We start from the raw sequence: 22,534 nt of genomic DNA, 5'->3' as shown, positions 1-22,534 counted from the left end.
CGCGCGTGCGCAGAAGCGGCGCTCTGCTGGCCGCGGCTTCAGGAAAATGGCCGCCGCGATATCCATCTGCGCACGCGCGGCATCCCGCGGCCATTTTCCTGAAGCCGCGGCCAGCAGAGCGCCGCTTCTGCGCACGCGCGGCCAAAGGAAGATGGCCGCGCCCACCGATCACCAATGAAAACGAACAGCGCGCTCTTTTAAATCCCCTGGCAGAGGATTCAGGACCTTGGGCATGCACACACCACTACGCCACCAACGGAAAACTACGCAAAATCTGGGGGAAGACAACGCCCTTTTGACCAGACCAGCCTGATTGACAGGCGAAAACGGAGACTTTGCAAAGGTATTTCGGCAACTTAGGTGGGTAATAAACGCATAACAAACACACTAATGTAACGCCCACCTCTGCCCCTATTTAACGCTATTTTTATCCCATCTTCCAAAAACGTGGTGACAGGTTCCCTTTAAATAAAAAAGCAAATCCATATGTCACAAATTCAGATTTTGCTGCTTATTCATAATGGATTTGTAGTAAGATCTCAAAGTGGATTTGTACGGAGGCCATGATTTATTCTGATCTAACTATGGCTAAGTTGAATCACGCTCCATTAAGGTTTTGCTGATGTAATACAGTTAAAAATGGAGATTTTTTTTTTTCATGCTCCAAGGGCAGTGAAAACAAAACCCGGGATGGGGTGTTGGTTTCAGGCTACTGAGATATTCTACTCTAAATCATTTATTAACTATCCACACAATAAGTAATAAATGTTAGGCCTCATTCAGACTTCCATTTTAATTTATAGGTCTGTTCACATTTCCGTTGATTTTTTGCAGACCGAATGACAACACAAAAAAAAACTTGGCCAATTCACGGATCCATCTCGCTTATTGAAATCAATGGGTTCATGAAAAAATGGACAGCACACGCATGTTATCCATGTGTTATCGATCTGTGTGCTGTCTGTTTTTTAGTGTTTGATGGGTAGGAAAAGCTTGAATTTTTTTTTTACTTGAATACTAGTGATGAGCGAATATACTTGTTACTTGAGATTTCCCGAGTATGCTCGGGTGTCCTCCGAGTATTTTTTAGTGTTCGGAGATTTAGTTTTTCTTGCCGCAGCTGAATGATTTACATTGGTTAGCCAGCATAAGTACATGTGTGGATTCTCTAGCAACCAGGCAACCCCCACATGCACTTATGCTGGCTAACAGATGTAAATCATTCAGGTGCGGCAAGAAAAACTAAATCTCCGAGCACTAAAAAATACTCAGAGGACACCCGAGCGTGCTCGAGAAATCTTGAGTAACGAGTATATTCGCTCATCACTATTGAATATCAGAAAAATGGATGCCACAATGATGGTAAAAAAAAAATATATGGACCAGAAAAGAATGAAAATCAGAATCAGCACGTGGTTTGTTTATTCTTACTTGCAAAATAAAAATCAGACATCTGAATGAGGACTTACTTTGATGAGGATCCAAGCACCGAGGTCTATATGGTGCGTGATTTAAGCTCCTTTTATATGGGCTTCTAAGAGGTAAAATGAGTATTTGTAAGGCTAATTGAAAGCAGAAGGTGAGAACCCCGTTACGTAACTCTCACTAACCGGCCATAAAACTTAACTTTTATTAAAGAACAAAATAAATGAGGGAATTACTGGTAGATTATTGTTAAAAAGAATCTTCCCATAATCTGCCAATATTTCACCTGTTACATAAGGTATTGCTTCTAATTGTCACGCAATGGCACCCCAGGGTGCCACTACTAATATGAAATGTAAAGTGTTTCACCGCATTGACGGTGTCATCAGAGGATAGGACAATGGCAATTATTCTTATTATTATTATTATCATCCCCTGATGATGCCACAAACACGGTGAAACATGTTAGGGGGACTTGTTGTTTTAATTTAAATGTCCTATCCTGAAAATTAGTAGTGGCACCCCGGGGTGCCATTGTGTGATAATTAGAAGCAATAGCTTATATAACATGTTAAAAATTGCCAGATTAGGCGCAGTTTATTTTTAACAATTCACTACAAGTAATACCCTCATTTAATTTGATGTTTAGTAAAAAAATTTAGTTTTATGACCTCCCAGGTCATTGGTTTTCTATTTGTAAGGCTAAGTGCAGATGACCGTGTATTCCCTCGTGTGAGTGTGATCCGATTCTCTCCGATGAGGAGAAGATGGAGGCAAAAAAATATCCATCTTCTACATTCTATCAGTCCATGAAAGTCAGACTGCTCTCAGATGTCATCCAAGTGTGTCCTGATGATTTCCACGCACTCACTGACTTGCATGGCCGAGTGCGATCCGAATCACAGAATGTTAGGGTTGTCTTCATGAAACAGGAATCAAACTCGGGCATTTAGTGATTTATTTTCTTGGTCCGGATCAGTCCAAGGTACACATGCACCGCCAATTAGAATATCATTGATCCGAGTGCAATCCGATGTTTTGTTGGATCACACTCGGAGCGAAAATACGGCCATGTGCATAATCCCTAAGAAAGTCCATGCCCAATCATTCACCCTTGTAAACATGGCCAAAGATCACATCATTCATGCTGCCTAAAAATCATCTGCAGCACATCTCCAGGTGTAAACAAGATGTGCTGCCGAGGAACAAGAAAACTGTATGGGGGCCAACAATCCCATTGTCCTTTAATTTCCATACAGTTTGCATTGCCTTCTGTAAAGGAGTGCCAGTTGTCTTCTTCATTTGTCGATCAATGCTCGCTGCGGTAGGAAATCAGATCTGACTCAGACCAGAGACCATCGCTCCATTAAAACTCTCTCTAGCCATCGATGCTTCCATGTCAGCATAGATCTTAGCAGTATATCACAATAATATTACATCAGTGTGTTGGAGGCGGTCCATATTTGTCATCCTACCCCTGCTAATTGCTATAATGAAGTGACTACAGAAATGCAAAAGACTGGTGGCACTGTATCCCATGCTGGACCTACTCAGCCTATATGGCCAATCATACACATTTATGGGATTTGGGGGCAGAAAAATTAGTTTTCCTATAAACAGTAGCGCTCTTGGGTTGTGTCTGGTCCCATTCTCAAAAATATTGGATCTCGTGCAATACCAAACACAGCCTTTGGATAACAAGAACAATATTCTTTTAGGGAAAAAAACTAGGATGACTTTTATAATCTCCCTTTTTGCCACTTTCCATTATTTACTGCATTTACTGAAGTCACTTTTCCACTTTCACATGTTTCTCTTCTCCCAGGGAAATCTATGACAATCTGCATATTACTGCAATACCAGCGAATGCTTTCCAAGAATTGAACAACGAGTCCTTGACTCTGTAAGTAACACAAATCTTCATGTTTTATATGGTTTGGTAACTGGATGGAAATATTGGGGAATTGCCTCTAATTATACAGTCATTGGCCAAACCACAAACATGAGAGGCGTGAACAAAGAGTATCCTGAGAGGGGGATTCCTATTAAAATAAAAAAAATTTGGGAAATTGCACTTTTTTTTGCAATTTCAACGCACTTGAAATATTTTTCCCACTTTCCAGTGCATTACATAATAAAATGAATGATGTAATTTAAAAGCACAACTATGCCCGCAAAAGACAAGCCCTCAAACGTCTATTTGGACATAAAAATAAAAAAAAGTGATGGCTCTTGAAAGAAGAGGAGCAAAAAAAACGAAAACAAAAAAATGGAAACGCGAAAGGGTGAAGGGGTTAACATAAGAAACTGAATTTGGTCTTTTAAATTAGTCTTTTTTTAAAAGGGGTTGTCCACTAATAAGACAACACCTTCTTAAACGAAATGTTCGGCCCCGATAAAATAATAAAGCTTATACTCACCTCCTGTACCGGTTCGTTCCAGCAGTGTCAGCACTCGCGGTCCCGGGGCTGTGGAATGACACAGGATGCCTGGCACCCAATCAGCGCTGGCATCACTGACTCCACAGTAAATATAAGAAAACTGACTGAACAGCAATATAGTCTGAACTGGTGCATAACCAGAAAAGTAATATAGCAAATAGATAATGGCTGCACTCAAAATTTACTGTGCTAAGGCAAGGAAATGTGCAATACATGAAATGTGAATAGCATAATGGCTTGGGAAATTTATGAAAAAACACATGAGATTCTTAGCACAAGATTTGGCCAAAAGTTGTGAGCCCATCCACCAAACGTCAAGGTAATCTCAAAACGGATGGGTACCTGAGCTGACCGCCTAGTGTGAACATTTACCTATGGCTAATAACATGGTAAAGCCTGCTTTTACTGTGTACTATTTTTTCTGACTTGAATGCCCTGCCCTTCACCATGCTGTGATTTTAATTACATCCAGACACAGTTGGTTCTGAGCTTCCTATAAAAGCAGGCTTTACCATATTATTAGCCATAGGTAAGTGTTCACACTAGGCAGTCAGCTCAGGTACCCATCCGTTTTGAGATTACCTTGACGTTTGGTGGATGGGCTCACAACTTTTGGCCAAATCTTGTGCTAAGAATCTCATGTGTTTTTTCATAAATTTCCCAAGCCATTATGCCATTCACATTTCATGTATTGCACATTTCCTTGCCTTAGCACAGTAAATTTTGAATGCAGCCATTCATCACTGACTCCACCTTTGGAGAAACTGAACATGAAGATGAAGTCCAGGCTGCAGCTGATCACTGGCTTTCTCTTCATATTCAGTTTGTCCGAAGAAGGAGACAGTGACGCCAGCTCTGCTGATTGGGTGCCGGCATCACGTGTCACAACACCTCATCAAAGCCCCGGGACCGCGAGTGCCGACACCACGGGATTGGCACCAGCACGGGAGGGGAGTATAGGCTTTATTATTTTATCGTAACATTTATTCTTAACATTTAGTTTAAGAAGGGGTTGTCCTAGTAGTGGACAATCCCTTTAAATTTGGTCTCATTAAATTTGTAACAACTGCCGATGTATAAACACGGATTGCCCACAGACAAAAAATGAGAAAATAAAATGTCAAAGTTTTCTGTATGACTATTTTAACAAAAAATGTTAAATCATAACCCAAAAATAGTGGTGAAATAGCTGAGGGGAGGGTTTCGCCATTTCACCTCACTTGGAATCTTTTTCCCGTTTTTCATTACCTTTATACTGTAAATGAATAGTGTCATTAAAAGTGACAATTTGTACCGTTAAAAAAAACAAGACCTCATATGGCGACGAAGATGGGAAAATAAAAAAGTTATAACTTTTGTACTTTTGGAAGAGGGGGGGGGAATCTGTTAAATGGAAAATCACCTAGATTTGAAGGGGTTAAATAATGACACAGTATAGGGAAAATAGCCAAAGGTATTTTTTTTTCTCTAAACTGAACTTCTGCACGGCGAGTATTAGAAACTGGGGTAAAAAAAAAAAGAAAAAGAGTTTACAAAGCCATTTACTGCTTAGCGAGTCCTGTCAGTGTTAATGTGACCCTTGCATTTTTCACGCTTTAGGAAACTTTTCAGAAATGGATTTGAAGAAATACAAAACTGTGCGTTCAACGGCACAAAGCTGGATCAATTGTAGGTATAATTATTCTACTCTGTAGAGACCGTGCATGGAGCGTTAACCCTGTGTGCGCTACTCTCTGATCTCATTTACTAATGTTGTTATTTACTAGACCATTGAGACCAAGGATATGTGCACACAACGTCTTTTTCATTCAAGCAATCCTGCCGAATTTTTCGAACGGAAGATCTTTCAGAAAACACTGCCTTTTTTTCCTGAGGTGTCTGTTTTAGCACCTTTATGGTTGTTACCTGAACATCTTGTTGACCACCAGTGTTTTGTTTTTGGTTTTTTCTTTGTGTTTTTCCAGTGTTTTCCAGATGTTTTTTTATTTCAACAAAGAAGAAACTGCTAGTGTTTTTTTCAGTCAAAAAAGATGGCTAAATTCTTAAAAAAATGCCCGGGTATCTTTTGGGCCTTCACATTGACTTATATTATTAAGTATAGAGTGGCTTTAGACTAGAAGATACCTGAAAAATGGCCCCCACTCACTTCTTTTAGCCCCTTGACGTTTTTGGAAATTTGAAATGGTTAAAAGACACTCCAAGGACTGAACATATGAATAGCGATTTTACATAAAAAAAGCAAATGATTATTTTATGTACTTTCCGGACGATTTGTCAGGCGGGCTTGATGAGGAGATGGGTTGGAGTCAGACGCTCCTGATTCATGACTAGGCATACCCCTCTTGATAAATCAGGAGGATCGGGCGAGTGGTGTACACCGACGTATGCGCCTCATCAAAAACCCTACTCAAGCCCCTGTTGGAGTCAGATTGCCGTTTGTCATGAATTTGACAAGTGGCGGTCGCCTCCTCCGTTCAGCCCCAATTCTCGTCAAAACTGGGCGTAAATCGCGTGAAAAGTCATATTAGTGAAGCTGCCAGTTGTGCCGTAATTGTGCAACCGAATACTGGCGTGAAGCTTTGATGAATCGAGCCCACTGTGGGCACATACCCAAGGCTCATGTGGATTTAACTCTATAACATATATCTTAGAAAGACAAAACCGGGAGTGAAACATAAAGAAAGCAAATAATTCAGAGATTTGCACAACTATGTTGTATTGGACTCAATCCTGGCTTTGCCTTAAAAGGAACCTGTCACCCCCAAAATGGAAGGTGAGCTAAGCCCACCGGCATCAGGGGCTTATCTACGGCATTCTGGAATGCTGTAGATAAGCCCCCGATGTATCCTGAAAGATGAGAAAGAGGTTAGATTATACTCAGCCAGGGGCGGTCCCCGCTGTGGTCCGGTCCGATGGGCGTCGCGGTCCGATCCGGCGCCTCTTATCTTCATCAGATGACATCCTCTTCTTGTCTTCACGCTGCGGCTCCAGCGCATGTTGAGGGCCGAGCAAAGTACTGCAGTGCGCAGGCTCTGGGCCTCTCTGACCTTTCCCAGCACCTGCGCACTGCAGTACTTTGCTCTGCCCTCAACAGGACAGACAAAGTATGCCTGCTCCGGAGCTGCGGAATGAAGACAAGAAGAGGATGTGATCGTAAGAAGATGAGAGGCCCCGCACCGTGACGCCCACCGCATCGGGACCGCCCCTGGGTGAGTATAATCTAACCTCTTTTTCTTATCTTTCAGGATACATCGGGGGCTTATCTACAGCATTCCAGAATGCTGTAGATAAGTCCCTGATGCTGGTGGGCTTAGCTCACCTTCCATTTTGGGGGTGACAGGTTCCCTTTAAAGAGAACCAATCAGTCGTTTCTTAGACCCCAAAGTAACATCCACACAATAAAGTACCTGTAATGCTGATTACGCCCATACCTTTATATTATAAGTCTGTGTCCGTTGTCCATCTGCACATTCCTATGCTGGTGGGTGAAGGGCTTGGCCATCACTTACAGCTCTCTGGTTCCTCTCCCTCTTTCACCTCTCAGCTCCGGCCTCCTGTCAGTGATTGACAGGTAACTCTTCTCTGCTATCTGCGCCCTCGGCCAACATCTTTCACAGATGCTGTCATTCCCAAGGACGGCACAATGACGTTACGTATGGTATTGCCATAATCAAACTCATTTGTAGAATCAAGGTCATTTTTACCAAACATTGAACACCATAAATATGATACTCACAAAACAATGGCACCAGTAAAGGGTTTTTTTCACCATTTCACCCTTGTTTGAATTTTTTTCCTGCTTTACAGTATAGTATATTGTATGGTAAAGTGAATGGCAAGATCAGGGATCACTACAACTTAATTTATTGTCCTTAAATCATGGACCATTGAAAACTACTACTTATCCTGCAAAAAATAAACTCTTATGCAGCAAAAAAAAAAAAAACAGGAGTTGGAAGTTGGAATATAGGAAGTAAAAAAATAAAAGCACAAAAATGAAAAATGGCTATTTTGGCTGCCCATTTGAGAGCATCATGATGTAGGGTCAGAGATCCTGATTCCAGTGATGTCTCAATTACAGGGTTCTTGTTTAAGTTTTGATAAAATCACAGTTTTATCTGCTGCAGATCTGAATACTGAGTTCTGTATAACCCGCCCACATCACTGATTGGCAGCTATCTGTGTACACTGTACAAAGGCAGTAAGCTGCCAATCAGTGATGGGGGTGTGGTTGGACTACCTAGCAGAAGGTTTAGGCTACGTTCACACGTTCCTTTTTTTCATCCTTTTTTTTTCAGGTCCTGTTTTGAAAAACCGCAGCTAAATTCAGCGCTGATTTTAGCTGCGGTTTTTGATCCTTTTTCTTCTGCGGATTCCACTGCGGGTTTCCAAATGCAGTTTCCTATTGGGGCTGCTGGAAACCCGCTGCGGAATCCGCAGAAAGAATTGACATGGTACTTCTTTTTTCTGCAGGCAAAACCGCTGCGGATTTGCCTGTGGAAAAAAGGATCGTCGGCACAGCGGGTCCTGTTTTCCATTGGGTTACATTGTACTGTAACCTACATGGAAAACTGCTGCGGATCCGCAGTGCAAATCCGCTGCGGATCCGCAGCAAAAACCGCACCGTGTGAACATAGCCTTACTAGTCTTCTAGTGATAATCTCTTGCTGATAAAACATGCTATTTTCTCAATACTACAGCAAGCAGCCCAGTAAGTGACATATCGCTGCAATCAGGGTCTCTGTCTCTGCATTGTGATGCTCTCTACAGTGGCAAAAACTACTGACAGATTCCCTTTCAGATTTTAAAGTGACCCTTTATTAGCCATATGTCCAATTTCAAGAATGCCATGTGCAGTAGATTTTGATAAATCAAGTAACACAGGCGAAGTCACTTCACTCTAGGCACAATATTAGTATGCAGGATCTCATGACTATTAAAATTGAATTTCTATGGAGAAATGTAGTGTAATTAATATCTGTTGCACGCAGGTTCCTTAATGACAACAAAAATCTACAACGTTTCCATAATGATGCCTTAAAGGGAGCCACTGGACCAAATCTTTTGTAAGTACAATAGTCATTTAATTTCTTCATTTCAGACATTTATTAATAATTCTAAAAGAAATCATTTCTTCAATTAATACACTCTAAGAAAGCGAAATCAATTCAGCCGAGCACAGTACAGTTTATTAGTTTCTAGTCAGTAATTTAGTAATGTATGAGCCTAATGAGCATCAATTAATTGGAGTTTTTCTATTCATTTTATACTGTAAAGGTAGCAATAACAATTGTAATCCATAGAAGTTTATTGAAAATTATTTCATTTAGAAGGAAATTTCTGGTTATATTTTCTTAACTCATACCTTTCCTTTAACACAAAACCTGTAAAGAACAGTATGGTCCTGTTGCTCTTCGTCATCATTCTGCCAGCACTGTAGTTATTGGAGCTAAACCTCACTCTCACTTCCTGTAATCCCTCTTGGTGTCTCTGCTGCTAGAGATGGATTGCACTTGACAATAGGCAGAGGATAGCATTTTAGATGAGCACATTGGATTGGTTTTTCAGCGCAGACGCTAGGAGATAAATCCACCCTCACTTCCTATAGAGAGACAAAGCCCTGCCATTACTTCCTGTAATCCATCTCTGTCTCTCTGCTGCAAGTGATGGATTACACTTGACAACAGGCAGTGGCAGATAGTTACACAGAAAAAAGGTACCTAGTGGCTGGCACTTTGGAGTGATTGCCTATAAAATCACAGTGACAAACTATTATTTTGGGACAGGGAGTGAATGTAAGCACACATCCCAAGTGGCCCTTTTGCTATTGAGCTTTGACAAACTTGTCAGATTAAGTGCTGAACTACTGGTGATTTCAGATACCCTCTGCTCACTAGGAGTATCTAGATTCTTCAGCTAACAGGGTTGTCCACTGGCATCATACTGATGAGCTGATCTATATTTTATTCATTTATTTTACTCAGTTATATAGCATCATTAATTCTATAGACATCACCTTCACTGTCCCTACGATCTAGTCTCACCGTCAATATGACTTTGGAGTGTGTGTAAAGTGGCAGGGAGTGGTAACTGTAGGTGAGGTACTCATCTCTTATGCCCCGACACGTTACATGAGGGTGGGGGTCCTGGCTGGGTGTGTGGACCCCCTGTGCAGGCACCATGTAACCGATGATGATGATGATTTGCAAGGATCGGGTGTTGGATAGTTCAATGAGAGAGACCACCATTCCAAAATAAACTTTTTACTGAATGGGAACTATACAGGAGATAGGGGGAACACAACTTCACAAACGTTTTCTTCACAACAAGGAGCAATGTTCCACACAGTTTTGATTCCTTCCTCTTTACTTGTCCTCTGTATTCACTATTTCTCACTACTTCACCACAACCCATCTCAACTCAACAGTTCAGCTTAACAAGAATTCTTTACTCAACCTGCAGTTTTGCATCTTTTTTCCCCTTAGCTATGATGCCAGGATGGCAGATAATTATCTTCTCTAATGCTGTTGATCTGGAACTCCTGCCCGGGGCACTTTGTTCGTCTCGCTTACTAAGTTCTGTCTAGGCCTGTTAACTTCTGGAGTTATAAACTCTAGGCCTTAGTGCTAGGCATCCTCTCATAGGATCCTTCTCCAGAGAATCACTCTGTATCTCAGTCACCTTTCCTCATCTTTGCTCCGGATCACGCTATCTCTTTCTCTCAGTCTCCTCTCACTTTAGAGACACCCAAGAATACAGCCCTGCTCTGCTCACATTGGACCTTAGGTCTTTTTCCTTTCAAAATTATTTTTAGTAGGGGATTTTTACAATATAGGGGATAATGGGTTAGGAAAGTAATGAAGGGAAAGGAAGGAATCCATACAAAGGAAAAGAGGAAAGGGGTTAGAGAAGAAGAGGAGAGAAGGAAATTGAAGGGAAATGAAGATCATATTAACATAGTTGCACCACAAAAATATATCAAGTGCAAAAGCAACATAACATAAAGTATAGATTAAAAATATTCTGGCAAAGTAATAAGACATCTAATAAAGAGGCTTTTCTTGCTTGGAGAAAAAATTACGTTCCAAGAGGACCATTTGGAATTATATGCAGGTAGAGAGTTACTAGTTAAAGCTAAGGACATTTCAAAGGAGTTATGAGAGAACATAATATCAATTATATCAAAAATAGAGGGGATAGCCATCGATTTCCACTTTGATGCAATACAAGTTTTTATGACAGAAAAAATATGCAAAGAAAATTGTCAAATTTTTTGAGGGAGGTCATCAGCTTCCAGATAAAGGAGAGCCAATTGGGGAGAAATTTTGACGGGAGACTCATTTATTTTATTCAATAAAATACAAATCTTTCCTAAGTATAAAAAGTTTGGGACATTCCCAGAATATGTGAAGAAGATTACCTTTTTGCCCACAATTCCTCCAGCATAAATCACATTGATCGGGAAATGCGTTTTTTATGTCTAGCAGGAGTGTAGACCCACTTAGATAAAATGTTAAAATAATTTGGTAGGCATAGATATTAGGTCCTTCTCCTATGCACTCTGGGCCCCATCTCCTGTTATAACAAGAAACTGTTACTTTTCCTTTAGCTTCACCCTTCCCACTCTGGGCTAGTCCCAACCATTAACTCCTGCTATCTCTGCTGTCAGCAATTCACAATATTAACATCATTAACACAATTCACCTTATACATCACAATTCACATTACAATAACACTGGTTTCTTCAAACGGGAACATTGACAATATTTTCATCTCCTTACATTTGGGATGAAACTGGAGAACCTGGAGGAAACCCACACAAATATGGGGAGAACCTCCAAACTCCAAAGCAGATGTTGTCTTTGGTGAGATTTGAAGCCAAGACCCCAATGCTGCAAAGCAACAGTGCTAGCCACTGAGCCACCATGCTGTCCATATCCTTTGAATAGGTCATCAATGTCAGATTGGTGGGGGTCTTACACTGGGTACCCCCACTAATAATCTATTAACAGAAGCAGGTTGGAAATAGTGTACAGAGAGGCTTAGCTCCTTCACACCATTTATTGGTCATTACTTAGAACTATAACTTAGCTCCTGTTAAAATTAAAAAGGCTGATGGGTAGGGGTGTCAAATGTTGGACCCCCACCAATTTAATATTGGTGACCTATCTAATGGATGGGTCACCAATAGCAGAGCAAATGGACAACCCCTTTAACAAGATAATACAATTATATGTTATAGTAATGTAATTGCACAGCTATAGAGAACGGGCCGCTCTACTAACATGTCATTTTTAAGAAATATTTCTATTTTCCATGATATAAAGCAAACAAAAAAATGAATTGAATCATTAACCTCTGCTTTGTCTTGTTCCTCTGTTATGCCTCCTGGAAATGTAGAACTGGTTGTTACTAAACCCTTTGTGAAAAAAGCTGTGATTGTGACTACACAGTTATGGATCGATCAGTGTGAGATATTGCAGAGATACTTCGATATAACTAATGAAAATAGTACCATCAACTTGTAAATGCATTTGTACATTTCCAAGAGGAATAATATAAGGGATTTGGTCATCAAAACAAAATTATAAATCCTGTGCAGAAATTATATAGAAATGGCTCACATGAAGGAAATGAGATGGAGACATATTTTTGTTTTCTAGAGACATAACGGCTACAGCATTAGAGCATCTCCCTGTTCATGGTCTGGAATACATCCAAGTCCTAGTGGCAGAAAGATCCTATTACCTGAAGAAATTACCAGCTCTGGAGAAACTCACCAAGTTGGTGAAAGCCCAGCTAACGTATCCCAGTCACTGCTGTGCTTTTGTAAATATGAGACAAAAAGAGTAAGTGCTACATTATGTATCCTAAAATATAATCTTTTGCATGAAAGTTTCTTTACCATAATCCTCACTTATATAGGGCCATCCTATTCAGCAGCGCTGTACAGACATCACTGTCCCCATTGGGGCTCACAATCTAAATTCTCTATCAGTATGTCTTTGGAATGTGGGAGGAAACCGGAGAACCCGTAGGAAACCCACGCAAACACGGGGAGAACATACAAACTCCTTGCAGATGTTGCACTCGGTGGATTTAAGCTCAGGACAAGGGGTGGGTAGACCCATTGATGTTCGGGTCCATCGGGTTTGGCCAAACTTTATAAAGGGGCTGAAGAAGGATGTTATCAATACTATGGAGGGAAATAAAAACAAACAAATCAATTTTTGAACAAATCATGTCATTCGAATCAATGGTGTGAGCTCAGCGGCTGAGCTGCCACGTTTAGCACTTACACTATTCTTCCACAGAGTGGTGCCTCGAACAACACATACAGGTGAGCGACTAACCCTCCGACTCACTCCCACCTGCTGTCAGCGGTGTTGTCCAATCTCAGAAGAAAAGTCTACAGTCACTCTACAGGACAGGAGGTTGCCAAGTTGGTACCGTGTACAATCTACCTTCCATGTGGTGGAGCATTCACATGACCTCTTGCATGCAATTTACATATTCAATCATGCAAGTCACACAGATGTGCCCACCCACATGAGAAATATTGAGTAACGGCAGACTTTTCTTATGAGACTGGTCAACCCCTTTAGTTGACTTGGCATTATACAGTGATGCGCCAGTGTTCACTTACTATTTTTCAGCAATGTGGATTATGATGCCCTACAGTGCCAACGGCAGCCTCACCTCTCCACACCTCACGAGTCACGACTGTATTGTAACAGAACACTTTATCAAGGTACCAAACGCAATTCATCAATTTGGCTAAATTAGGAGCTCTCCATTATCAAGCACGAAAGAAAGGAGCTGTAGAAAATCTACATTAATGGCTTTATTATCCACTCGCAAGGTGCCGTATAAACTCGGCTCACACCATTACTGCGTTTCAGAGTTCGGAATTTTGTCATCTTTCCAAAGATAAAGTCGCCTGTGAGGTTGTGATAGCTTCATGGCCCAACCTATAAAATCATCATCTTCACTGAAGCATAAGCTTGTAAAGCAACAATAGTCTTCCCAGCCAAGGAGATCTCTGCTACTTAATAGCTGCGAAGATCTCAGCTTGTACTATGCACCGGTCTGACATGTCTTCATTCTGGAAACATTTGTTGAACAGCCATAAAATCTCTTATTATTTCACATCACCTTCCAACGTCAAATAAACATATTAATTGTCTATTAAAAAGTTGTTCAATTTTCCATTATATCTTATGTGTCTATTCTGCAGAATTCTCGCAGTCTCTGCTTGCTATCGGAGAATGACGTTTTTTATTGTTTATTCCTGCACAAGACAACTGACTATGTAACCCCTTCCCGACCTTTGACGCATACGCTGCGTCATGAAAGTCTGTGCCAATCCAACCTATGACGCAGCGTATGCGTCATGGAATGATCGCGTCCCTGCAGATCGGGTGAAGGGGTTAACTCCCATTTTACCCGATCTGCAGAGACAGGGGGAGTGGTGCTTCAGCCCAGGGGGGGTGGCTTCACCCCCCCGTGGCTACGATCGCTCTGATTGGCTGTTGAAAGTGAAACTGCCAATCAGAGCGATTTGTAATATTTCACCTAAAAAAATGGTGAAATATTACAATCCAGCCATGGCCGATGCTGCAATATCATCGGCCATGGCTGGAAATACTTAAGTGACCCCCCCCCACACCCACCGATCGCCCCCCCAGTCCTCCGTTATGGGGTCCGGTCCCCTCCGTCCGCCTGCCGGCTCCCCCGTCCTCCTGTCCGCTCCCTCCTTGTTTCAATTCACCCCCCCTGTGGTCCGATCACCCCCCCTGTGCTCCGATCCACCCCCCCACCACCCCTTCATACTTACCGATCCTCCCAGTGCCCGTACGTCTCCTCGCTGGGCGCCGCCATCTTCCAATATGGCGGGCGCATGCTCGGTGCGCCCGCCGAATCTGCCAGCCGGCAGATTCCTTACAAGTACATTTTGATCGCTATGGTAGGTTCTGTCACAGCGATCAAAATAAAAAAAATAATAAATACCCCCCCCCCCCTTTATCACCCCCATAGGTAGGGAGAATAATAAAATAAAGAAAAATTTTTTTTTTTTTTTTTTCGTTTTCCACTAGGGTTAGGGTTAGAACTAGGGTTAGGGTTAGAACTAGGGGTAGGGTTAGGGTTACGGGTAGGGTTAGGGTTAGGGGTAGGGTTAGGGTTATGGCATGTGCGGATTTGGCTGCGGATCCGCAGCGGATTGGCCGCGGATCCGCAGCGGATCCGCAGCGGATTTGGCTGCGGATCCGCAGCGGATTGGCCGCTGCGAATTCGTTGCAGTTTTCCATCAGGTTTACAGTACCATGTACCCCTATGGAAAACCAAATCCGCTGTGCCCAGGGTGCGGAAAATTCCGTGCAGAAACGCTGCGTTGTATTTTCTGCAGCATGTCAATTCTTTGTGCGGATTCTGCAGCGTTTTACACCTGTTCCTCAATAGGAATCCGCAGGTGAAATCCGCACAAAAAAACACTGGAAATCTGCTGTAAATCTGCAGGTAAAACGCAGTGCCTTTTACCTGCGGATTTTTCAAAAATCATGCGGAAAAATCTCACACGAATCCGCAACGTGGGCACATAGCCTTAGGGTTAGGGTTGGAATTAGAGTTAGGGTACCGTCTCACAGTGGCACTTTGATCGCTACGACGGTACGATCCGTGACGTTCCAGGGATATCCATACGATATCGCTGTGTCTGACATGCAGCAGCGATCAGGGACCCTGCTGAGAATCGTACGTCGTAGCAGATCGTTTGGAACTTTCTTTCGTCGCTGGATCTCCCGCTGTCATCGCTGGATCGTTGTGACAGCGATCCAGCGATGCGTTCGCTTGTAACCAGGGTAAACATCGGGTTACTAAGCGCAGGGCCGCGCTTAGTAACCCGATGTTTACCGTGGTTACCAGCGTAAAAGTAAAAAAAATAAAACCGTACATACTCACATTTCGGTGTCCTTCAGGTCCCTTGCCGTCTGCTTCCCGCTCTGACTGTCTGCCGGCCGGAAAGTGAGAGCACAGCACAGCAGTGACGTCACCGCTGCGCTCTGCTCTCACTGTACGGCGGCACTCAGTCAGAGCGGGAAGCAGACGGCAAGGGACCTGAAGGACACCGAAATGTGAGTATGTACGGTTTGTTTTTTTTACTTTTACGCTGGTAACCACGGTAAACATCGGGTTACTAAGCGCGGCCCTGCGCTTAGTAACCCGATGTTTACCCTGGTTACCCGGGACCTTGGCATCGTTGGTCGCTGGAGAGCGGTCTGTGTGACAGCTCCCCAGCGACCACACAACGACTTTCCAACGATCACGGCCAGGTCGTATTGCTGGTCGTGAACGTTGGTAAATCGTTATGTGAGACGTTACCCTTAGGGTTGGAATTAGGGCTAGGGTTGGAAATAGGGTTAAGATTAGGCTTGTGGTTAGGGTTAAGGATAGGGTTAGGGTTGTGTTGGGGTTACAGTTGTGGGTAGGGTTGGGATTAGGGATAGGATTAGGGTTAGGGTTGGATTTAGGGTTACGGGTGTGTTGGGGTTAGAGTTGTGGTTAGGGGTGTGTTGGGGTTAGGGTTGTGATTAGGGTTATGGCTACAGTTGGGATTAGGGTTAGGGGTGTGTTGGGGTCAGTGTTGAAGTTAGAATTGAGGGGTTTCCACTGTTTAGGCACATCAGGGGTCTCCAAACGCAACATGGCGCCACCATTGATTCCAGCCAATCTTGCGTTCAAAAAGTCAAATGGTGCGCCCTCCCTTCCAAGCCCCGACGTGCGCCCAAACAGTGGTTTACCCCCACATATGGGATACCAGCGTACTCAGGACAAACTGGGCAACAACTATTGGGGTCCAATTTCTCCTGTTACCCTTGCAAAAATAAAAAATTACTTGCTAAAACATAATTTTTGAGGAAAGAACAATTATTTTTTATTTTCATGGCTCTACGTTATAAACTTATGTGAAGCACTTGGGGGTTGAAAGTGCTCACCACACATCTAGATAAGATCCTTTTGGGGTCTAGTTTCCAAAATGGGGTCACTTGTGGGGTGTTTCTACTGTTTAGGCACATCAGGGGCTCTGCAAATGCAACGTGACACCCGCAGACCATTCCATCAAAGTCTGCATTTCAAACGTCACTACTTCCCTTCCAAGCCCTGACGTGCGCCCAAACAGTGGTTTACCCCCACATATGGGGTACCAGCATACTCACAACAAACTGGGCAACAAATATTGGGGTCCAATTTCTCCTGCTACCCTTGTGAAAAAAAAATTGCTTGCTAAAACATCTTTTTTGGAGGACAGAAAAATGATTTTTAATTTTCACGGCTCTGCGTTGTAAACTTCTGTGAAGCACTTGGGGGTTGAACGTGCTCACCACACATCTAGATAAGTTCTTTGGGGGGTCTAGTTTCCAAAATGGGGTCACTTAGGGGGGGGTTCTACTGTTTAGGCACATCAGGGGCTCTGCAAATGCAACGTGACACCCGCAGACCATTCCATCAAAGTCTGCATTTCAAATGTCACTACTTCCCTTCCGAGCCCTGACGTGCGCCCAAACAGTGGTTTACCCCCACATATGAGGTATCAGCGGACTCACAGCAAACTGGGCAACAAATATTGGGGTCCAATTTCTCCTGTTACCCTTGTAAAAATAAACAATTGCTTGCTAAAACATCTTTTTTGAGGAAAGAAAAATGATTTTTTTATTTTCACGGCTCTGCGTTGTAAACTTCTGTGAAGCACTTGGGGGTTGAACGTGCTCACCACACATCTAGATAAGTTCCTTGGGGAGTCTAGTTTCCAAAATGGGGTCACTTGTGGGGGGTTTCTACTGTTTAGGCACATCAGGGGCTCTGCAAACGTAACATGATTCCCGCAGACCATTCCATCAAAGTCTGCATTCCAAATCGTCACTACTTCCCTTCCGAGCCCCGGCATGTGCCCAAACAGTGGTTTACCCCCACATATGGGGTATCAGCGTACTCAGGAGAAACTGTACAACAACTTTTGGGGTCCAATTTCTCCTGTTACCCTTGGGAAAATAAAAAATTGTGGGTTAAAAAATCATTTTTGAGGAAAGAAAAATAATTTTTTATTTTCATGGCTCTGCGTTATAAACTTCTGTGAAGCACTTGGGGGTTCAAAGTGCTCACCACACATCTATATTAGTTCCTTGGGAGGTCTAGTTTCCAAAATGGGGTCACTTGTGCAGGAGCTCCAATGTTTAGGCACACAGGGGCTCTCCAAACGCGACATGGTGTCCGCTAATGATTGGAGCTAATTTTCCATTCAAAAAGCCAAATGGCGTGCCTTCCCTTCCGAGCCCTGCCGTGCGCCCAAACAGTGGTTTACCCCCACATATGGGGTATCATCGTACTCAGGACAAACTGGACAACAATATTTGGGGTCCAATTTCTCCTATTATCCTTGGGAAAATAAAAAACTCCGGGCTAAAAATCATTTTTGAGGAAAGAAAAAATTTTTTTTTATTTTCATGGCTCTGCGTTATAAACTTCTGTGAAGCACCTGGGGGTTTTAAGTGCTCACTATGCATCTAGATTAGTTTCTTGGGGGGTCTAGTTTCCAAAATGGGGTCACTTGTAGGGGAGCTCCAATGTTTAGGCACACAGGGGCTCTCCAAACGCGACATGGTGTCCACTAACGATTGGAGCTAATTTTCCATTCAAAAAGTCAAATGGCGCGCCTTCCCTTCCGAGCCTTGCCGTGCACCCAAACAATGGTTTACCCCCACATATGAGGTATCGGCGTACTCAGGAGAAATTGCCCAACAAATTTTAGGATCCATTTTATCCTGTTACCCATGTGAAAATGAAAAAATTGAGGCTAAAAGAAATTTTGTGTGAAAAAAAAGTACTTTTTCATTTTTACGGATCAATTTGTGAAGCACCTGAGGGTTTAAAGTGCTCACTATGCATCTAGATAAGTTCCTTGGGGGGTCTAGTTTCCAAAATGGGGTCACTTGTGGGGGAGCTCCAATGTTTAGGCACACAGGGCCTCTCCAAACCTGACATGGTGTCCGCTAACTATGGAGATAATTTTTCATTCAAAAAGTCAAATGGCGCTCCTTCCCTTCCGAGCCTTACCATGTGCCCAAACAGTAGTTTACCCCCACATATGAGGTATTGGCGTACTCAGGAGAAATTGCCCAACCAATTTTAGGATCCATTTTATCCTGTTGCCCATGTGAAAATGAAAAAATTGAGGCTAAAAGAAATTTTGTGTGAAAAAAAAGTACTTTTTCATTTTTACAGATCAATTTGTGAAGCACCTGAGGGTTTAAAGTGCTCACTATGCATCTAGATAAGTTCCTTGGGGGGTCTAGTTTCCAAAATGGGGTCACTTGTGGGGGGGCTCCAATGTTTAGGCACACAGGGCCTCTCCAAACCTGACATGGTGTCCGCTAGCTATGGAGATAATTTTTCATTCAAAAAGTCAAATGGCGCTCCTTCCCTTCCGAGCCTTACCATGTGCCCAAACAGTAGTTTACCCCCACATATGAGGTATTGGCGTACTCAGGAGAAATTGCCCAACCAATTTTAGGATCCATTTTATCCTGTTGCCCATGTGAAAATGAAAAAATTGAGGCTAAAATAAATTTTGTGTGAAAAAAAAGTACTTTTTCATTTTTACGGATTAATTTGTGAAGCACCTGGGGGTTTAAAGTGCTCACTATGCTTCTAGATAAGTTCCTTGGGGGGTCTAGTTTCCAAAATGGGGTCACTTGTGGGGGAGCTCCAATGTTTAGGCACACGGGGGCTCTCCAAACGCGACATGGTGTCCGCTAAAGATTGGAGCCAATTTTTCATTCAAAAAGTCAAATGGCGCTCCTTCCCTTCCGAGCCCTGCCGTGCGCCCAAACAGTGGTTTACCCCCACATATGAGGTATCAGCGTACTCAGGACAAATTGGACAACAACATTCGTGGTCCAGTTTCTCCTTTTACCCTTGGGAAAATAAAAAAATTGTTGCGAAAAGATCATTTTTGTGACTAAAAAGTTAAATGTTAATTTTTCCCCTCCATGTTGCTTCTGCTGCTGTGAAACACCTGAAGGGTTAATAAACTTCTTGAATGTGGTTTTGAGCACCTTGAGGGGTGCAGTTTTTAGAATGGTGTCACTTTTGGGTATTTTCAGCCATATAGAACCCTCAAACTGACTTCAAATGTGAGGTGGTCCCTAAAAAAAATGGTTTTGTAAATTTTGTTGTAAAAATGAGAAATCACTGGTCAAATTTTAACCCTTATAACTTCCTAGCAAAATAAAAATTTGTTTCCAAAATTGTGCTGATGTAAAGTAGACATGTGGGAAATGTTATTTATTAACTATTTTGTGTCACATAACTCTCTGGTTTAACAGAATAAAAATTCAAAATGTGAAAATTGCAAAATTTTCAAATTTTTCGCCAAATTTCCGTTTTTTTCACAAATAAACTCAGAAATTATCGACCTAAATTTACCACTATCATGAAGCCCAATATGTCATGAAAAAACAGTCTCAGAACCGCAAGGATCCGTTGAAGCGTTCCTGAGTTATTACCTCATAAAGGGACACTGGTCAGAATTGCAAAAAATGGCAAGGTCATTAAGGCCAAAATAGGCTGGGTCATGAAGGGGGTAAGAGAGCTTTGACGTACTGTCAATGTAACAAGCCATTCATCTGTGTGTCCATCCAATGGCCGGGATAGATCGTCATCATCTGGAAGTAGACAATGGAGATTAACTGACTGCAAGCGGGGGTTTCGCTAAAGCAGAGGTGGAAAATGTACTTGAATTCTTGAGCTACACAAAGCTTAAAGGGGTTGTCCACTTTCAGGAAAGTAGCTCTCAAACTGTGTAAGTACTCGCCCTCTCTGGGTCCCACGTCTTCGCCGATCCTGGTGTTTTGGATACAGCGATAACATCACGCTAACAGTGTGCGTTATCACTCTAGCCAGCTAGACACTGAGTTCAATATCACATGCCGTCAACCTCTGCACCCAAATACTGAGTTCAGTGACCGATTAGAGCAGTGACACTGTAGACGCGACGTCACCCCTGTAGTCAAAACATTGGGACCTGCTGAGTGGGTTATTACCATGTATTTTTCACAATTTGGGGCCACTTTCCTGAAAGTGGAAAACCCCTTTATCGGCACATAAGACTGCGTATACACCAGTGTTATTGAAGAGATTCTGTTATTGCACCGTAATGTTGTTGAGCAGTTCAGTGCACCTTCCCACCTGCTCTGCAACATCAACGGCCCACCAAGCGCCTGTGCTTGTTTTGAATAGTAATTTTCAATAGTTGCGAAGGTAAGTGGGGGCCTCTTAGAGTCTTTGCATTGGGGCCCCATGGCTTTGAATTATGTCTGCAAGATCTTGGAATCTGCTAAGAAATCAAACAATGTGAATTAGAAAGATGCCCAGTTGTTTAATTGTTCCCTTCAACAGCCCCCAGAAGTGCTCCGATTCATGAGACAAGAGAATAGATTGCTCTTCCCTTGTTTTCTGATTTTGCAATTGTAAATTGCAAAATAGGGGATAACTTGCAGATCAATGGCTGGGACTCCATCAATCTGTTGAACAGGGCTCTGAAATGCTCCATCGAAATAGAGCGGTTGCATCGTGAGCACCACTGCTACGTTCACTCTCCATGAAGCTGTCAGAGATACTCGAGTACAATGCTGGAATTGTTTTACCATTCCCATACAGAATGAATGAAACAGTGGTGCTCATGTGCAACGATCGCTCAATTCTGAGAGCCTTGTTCTGGACCATCCCTTGGATAGGTGATGTGAAGAAACCAGATTGTATCTTAATTTCCCAGACAACCATGTTTGGCAAAAACAAAAGAACTGGCTTTTTATCTGTATATTGGCTTGTGAATTTAAGTGTTTATGTCTGGTGGGTCAAGAAGACAGACTTGCTCACTGATATACTATCTAACATACTGTGTAAGTCTGTAATAGTGACTGTACATTGAGTGGGTTAAGCTTTGTTTATTGATGTGTGCTTATATGCGAATAGTGCTACTTAATCCCATCACCATCGTTTACCTTATCTTGATGTTGGACTGAAAGACCCTGGATAATTCTAAAAATAGCTTACATGCCTTGGGTATAAAATGACTCAGAGTTCACATCCTGTGAGACTGAAGTAATACAGAGCTACGAGCCAGACATTCTGAAAACCACCCAAGAGACAAGAGAAAGGACTGAAGCCAATTCATCATGGCACCATCACAAGGGACACTGATCTATGATTCTATAGGATACAACCTAGGGGTTTTCGGCTCCGGTTGGAAGGACACAGATCTGATCCAGTGACCATCTCTGAACCATGGATATGTTTGGAGAAAGCCAGGGTTGGGACCCGCTGGTCGCCTGGTTCCATGGAGAGGGTCAGATAAGCCAGGTGGTGACTCTCGTGTCAACTGGCTTTGGACCTTGTATGGACTCTATGGACAGTTCTTGGTCATTTCCCTATGCTTGTCGTTACCTCTTCTCTGTGCGTTCATCCACAGGTGGAGTAGCGACCCTGGGAGCTCTGACATCATGTCAACTGGCTTTGGACCTTGTATGGACTCTATGGACAGTTCTTGGTCATCTCCCTGTGCTTGTCATTACCCCTTCTCTGTGCGTTCATCCACAGATGGAGTAGCGACCCTG

At 42.7% G+C, this 22,534-nt stretch overlaps 1 protein-coding gene across 2 annotated transcripts in view; it reads left to right on the top strand.

Moving 5' to 3' along the window:
* LHCGR (luteinizing hormone/choriogonadotropin receptor) overlaps positions 1–22,534 on the top strand; it is a 272,805-nt gene that overhangs the window by 213,187 nt on the left and 37,084 nt on the right. For both annotated transcript variants that reach the window (XM_077282451.1, XM_077282452.1), the window contains 4 exons: positions 3,251–3,328; positions 5,466–5,534; positions 8,858–8,932; positions 12,530–12,715. In XM_077282451.1, coding sequence (XP_077138566.1) covers positions 3,251–3,328; positions 5,466–5,534; positions 8,858–8,932; positions 12,530–12,715 — 408 coding nt within the window. The remainder of the gene's footprint in view (positions 1–3,250; positions 3,329–5,465; positions 5,535–8,857; positions 8,933–12,529; positions 12,716–22,534) is intronic.

This window comes from Ranitomeya variabilis, chromosome 2 (genome assembly GCF_051348905.1).
Source record: "Ranitomeya variabilis isolate aRanVar5 chromosome 2, aRanVar5.hap1, whole genome shotgun sequence".
In the NCBI taxonomy this organism is placed as follows: domain Eukaryota; kingdom Metazoa; phylum Chordata; class Amphibia; order Anura; family Dendrobatidae; genus Ranitomeya; species Ranitomeya variabilis.
The sequence above is the reverse complement of the archived record's forward strand: the minus strand, read 5'-3'. Positions and strand labels throughout refer to the sequence as shown.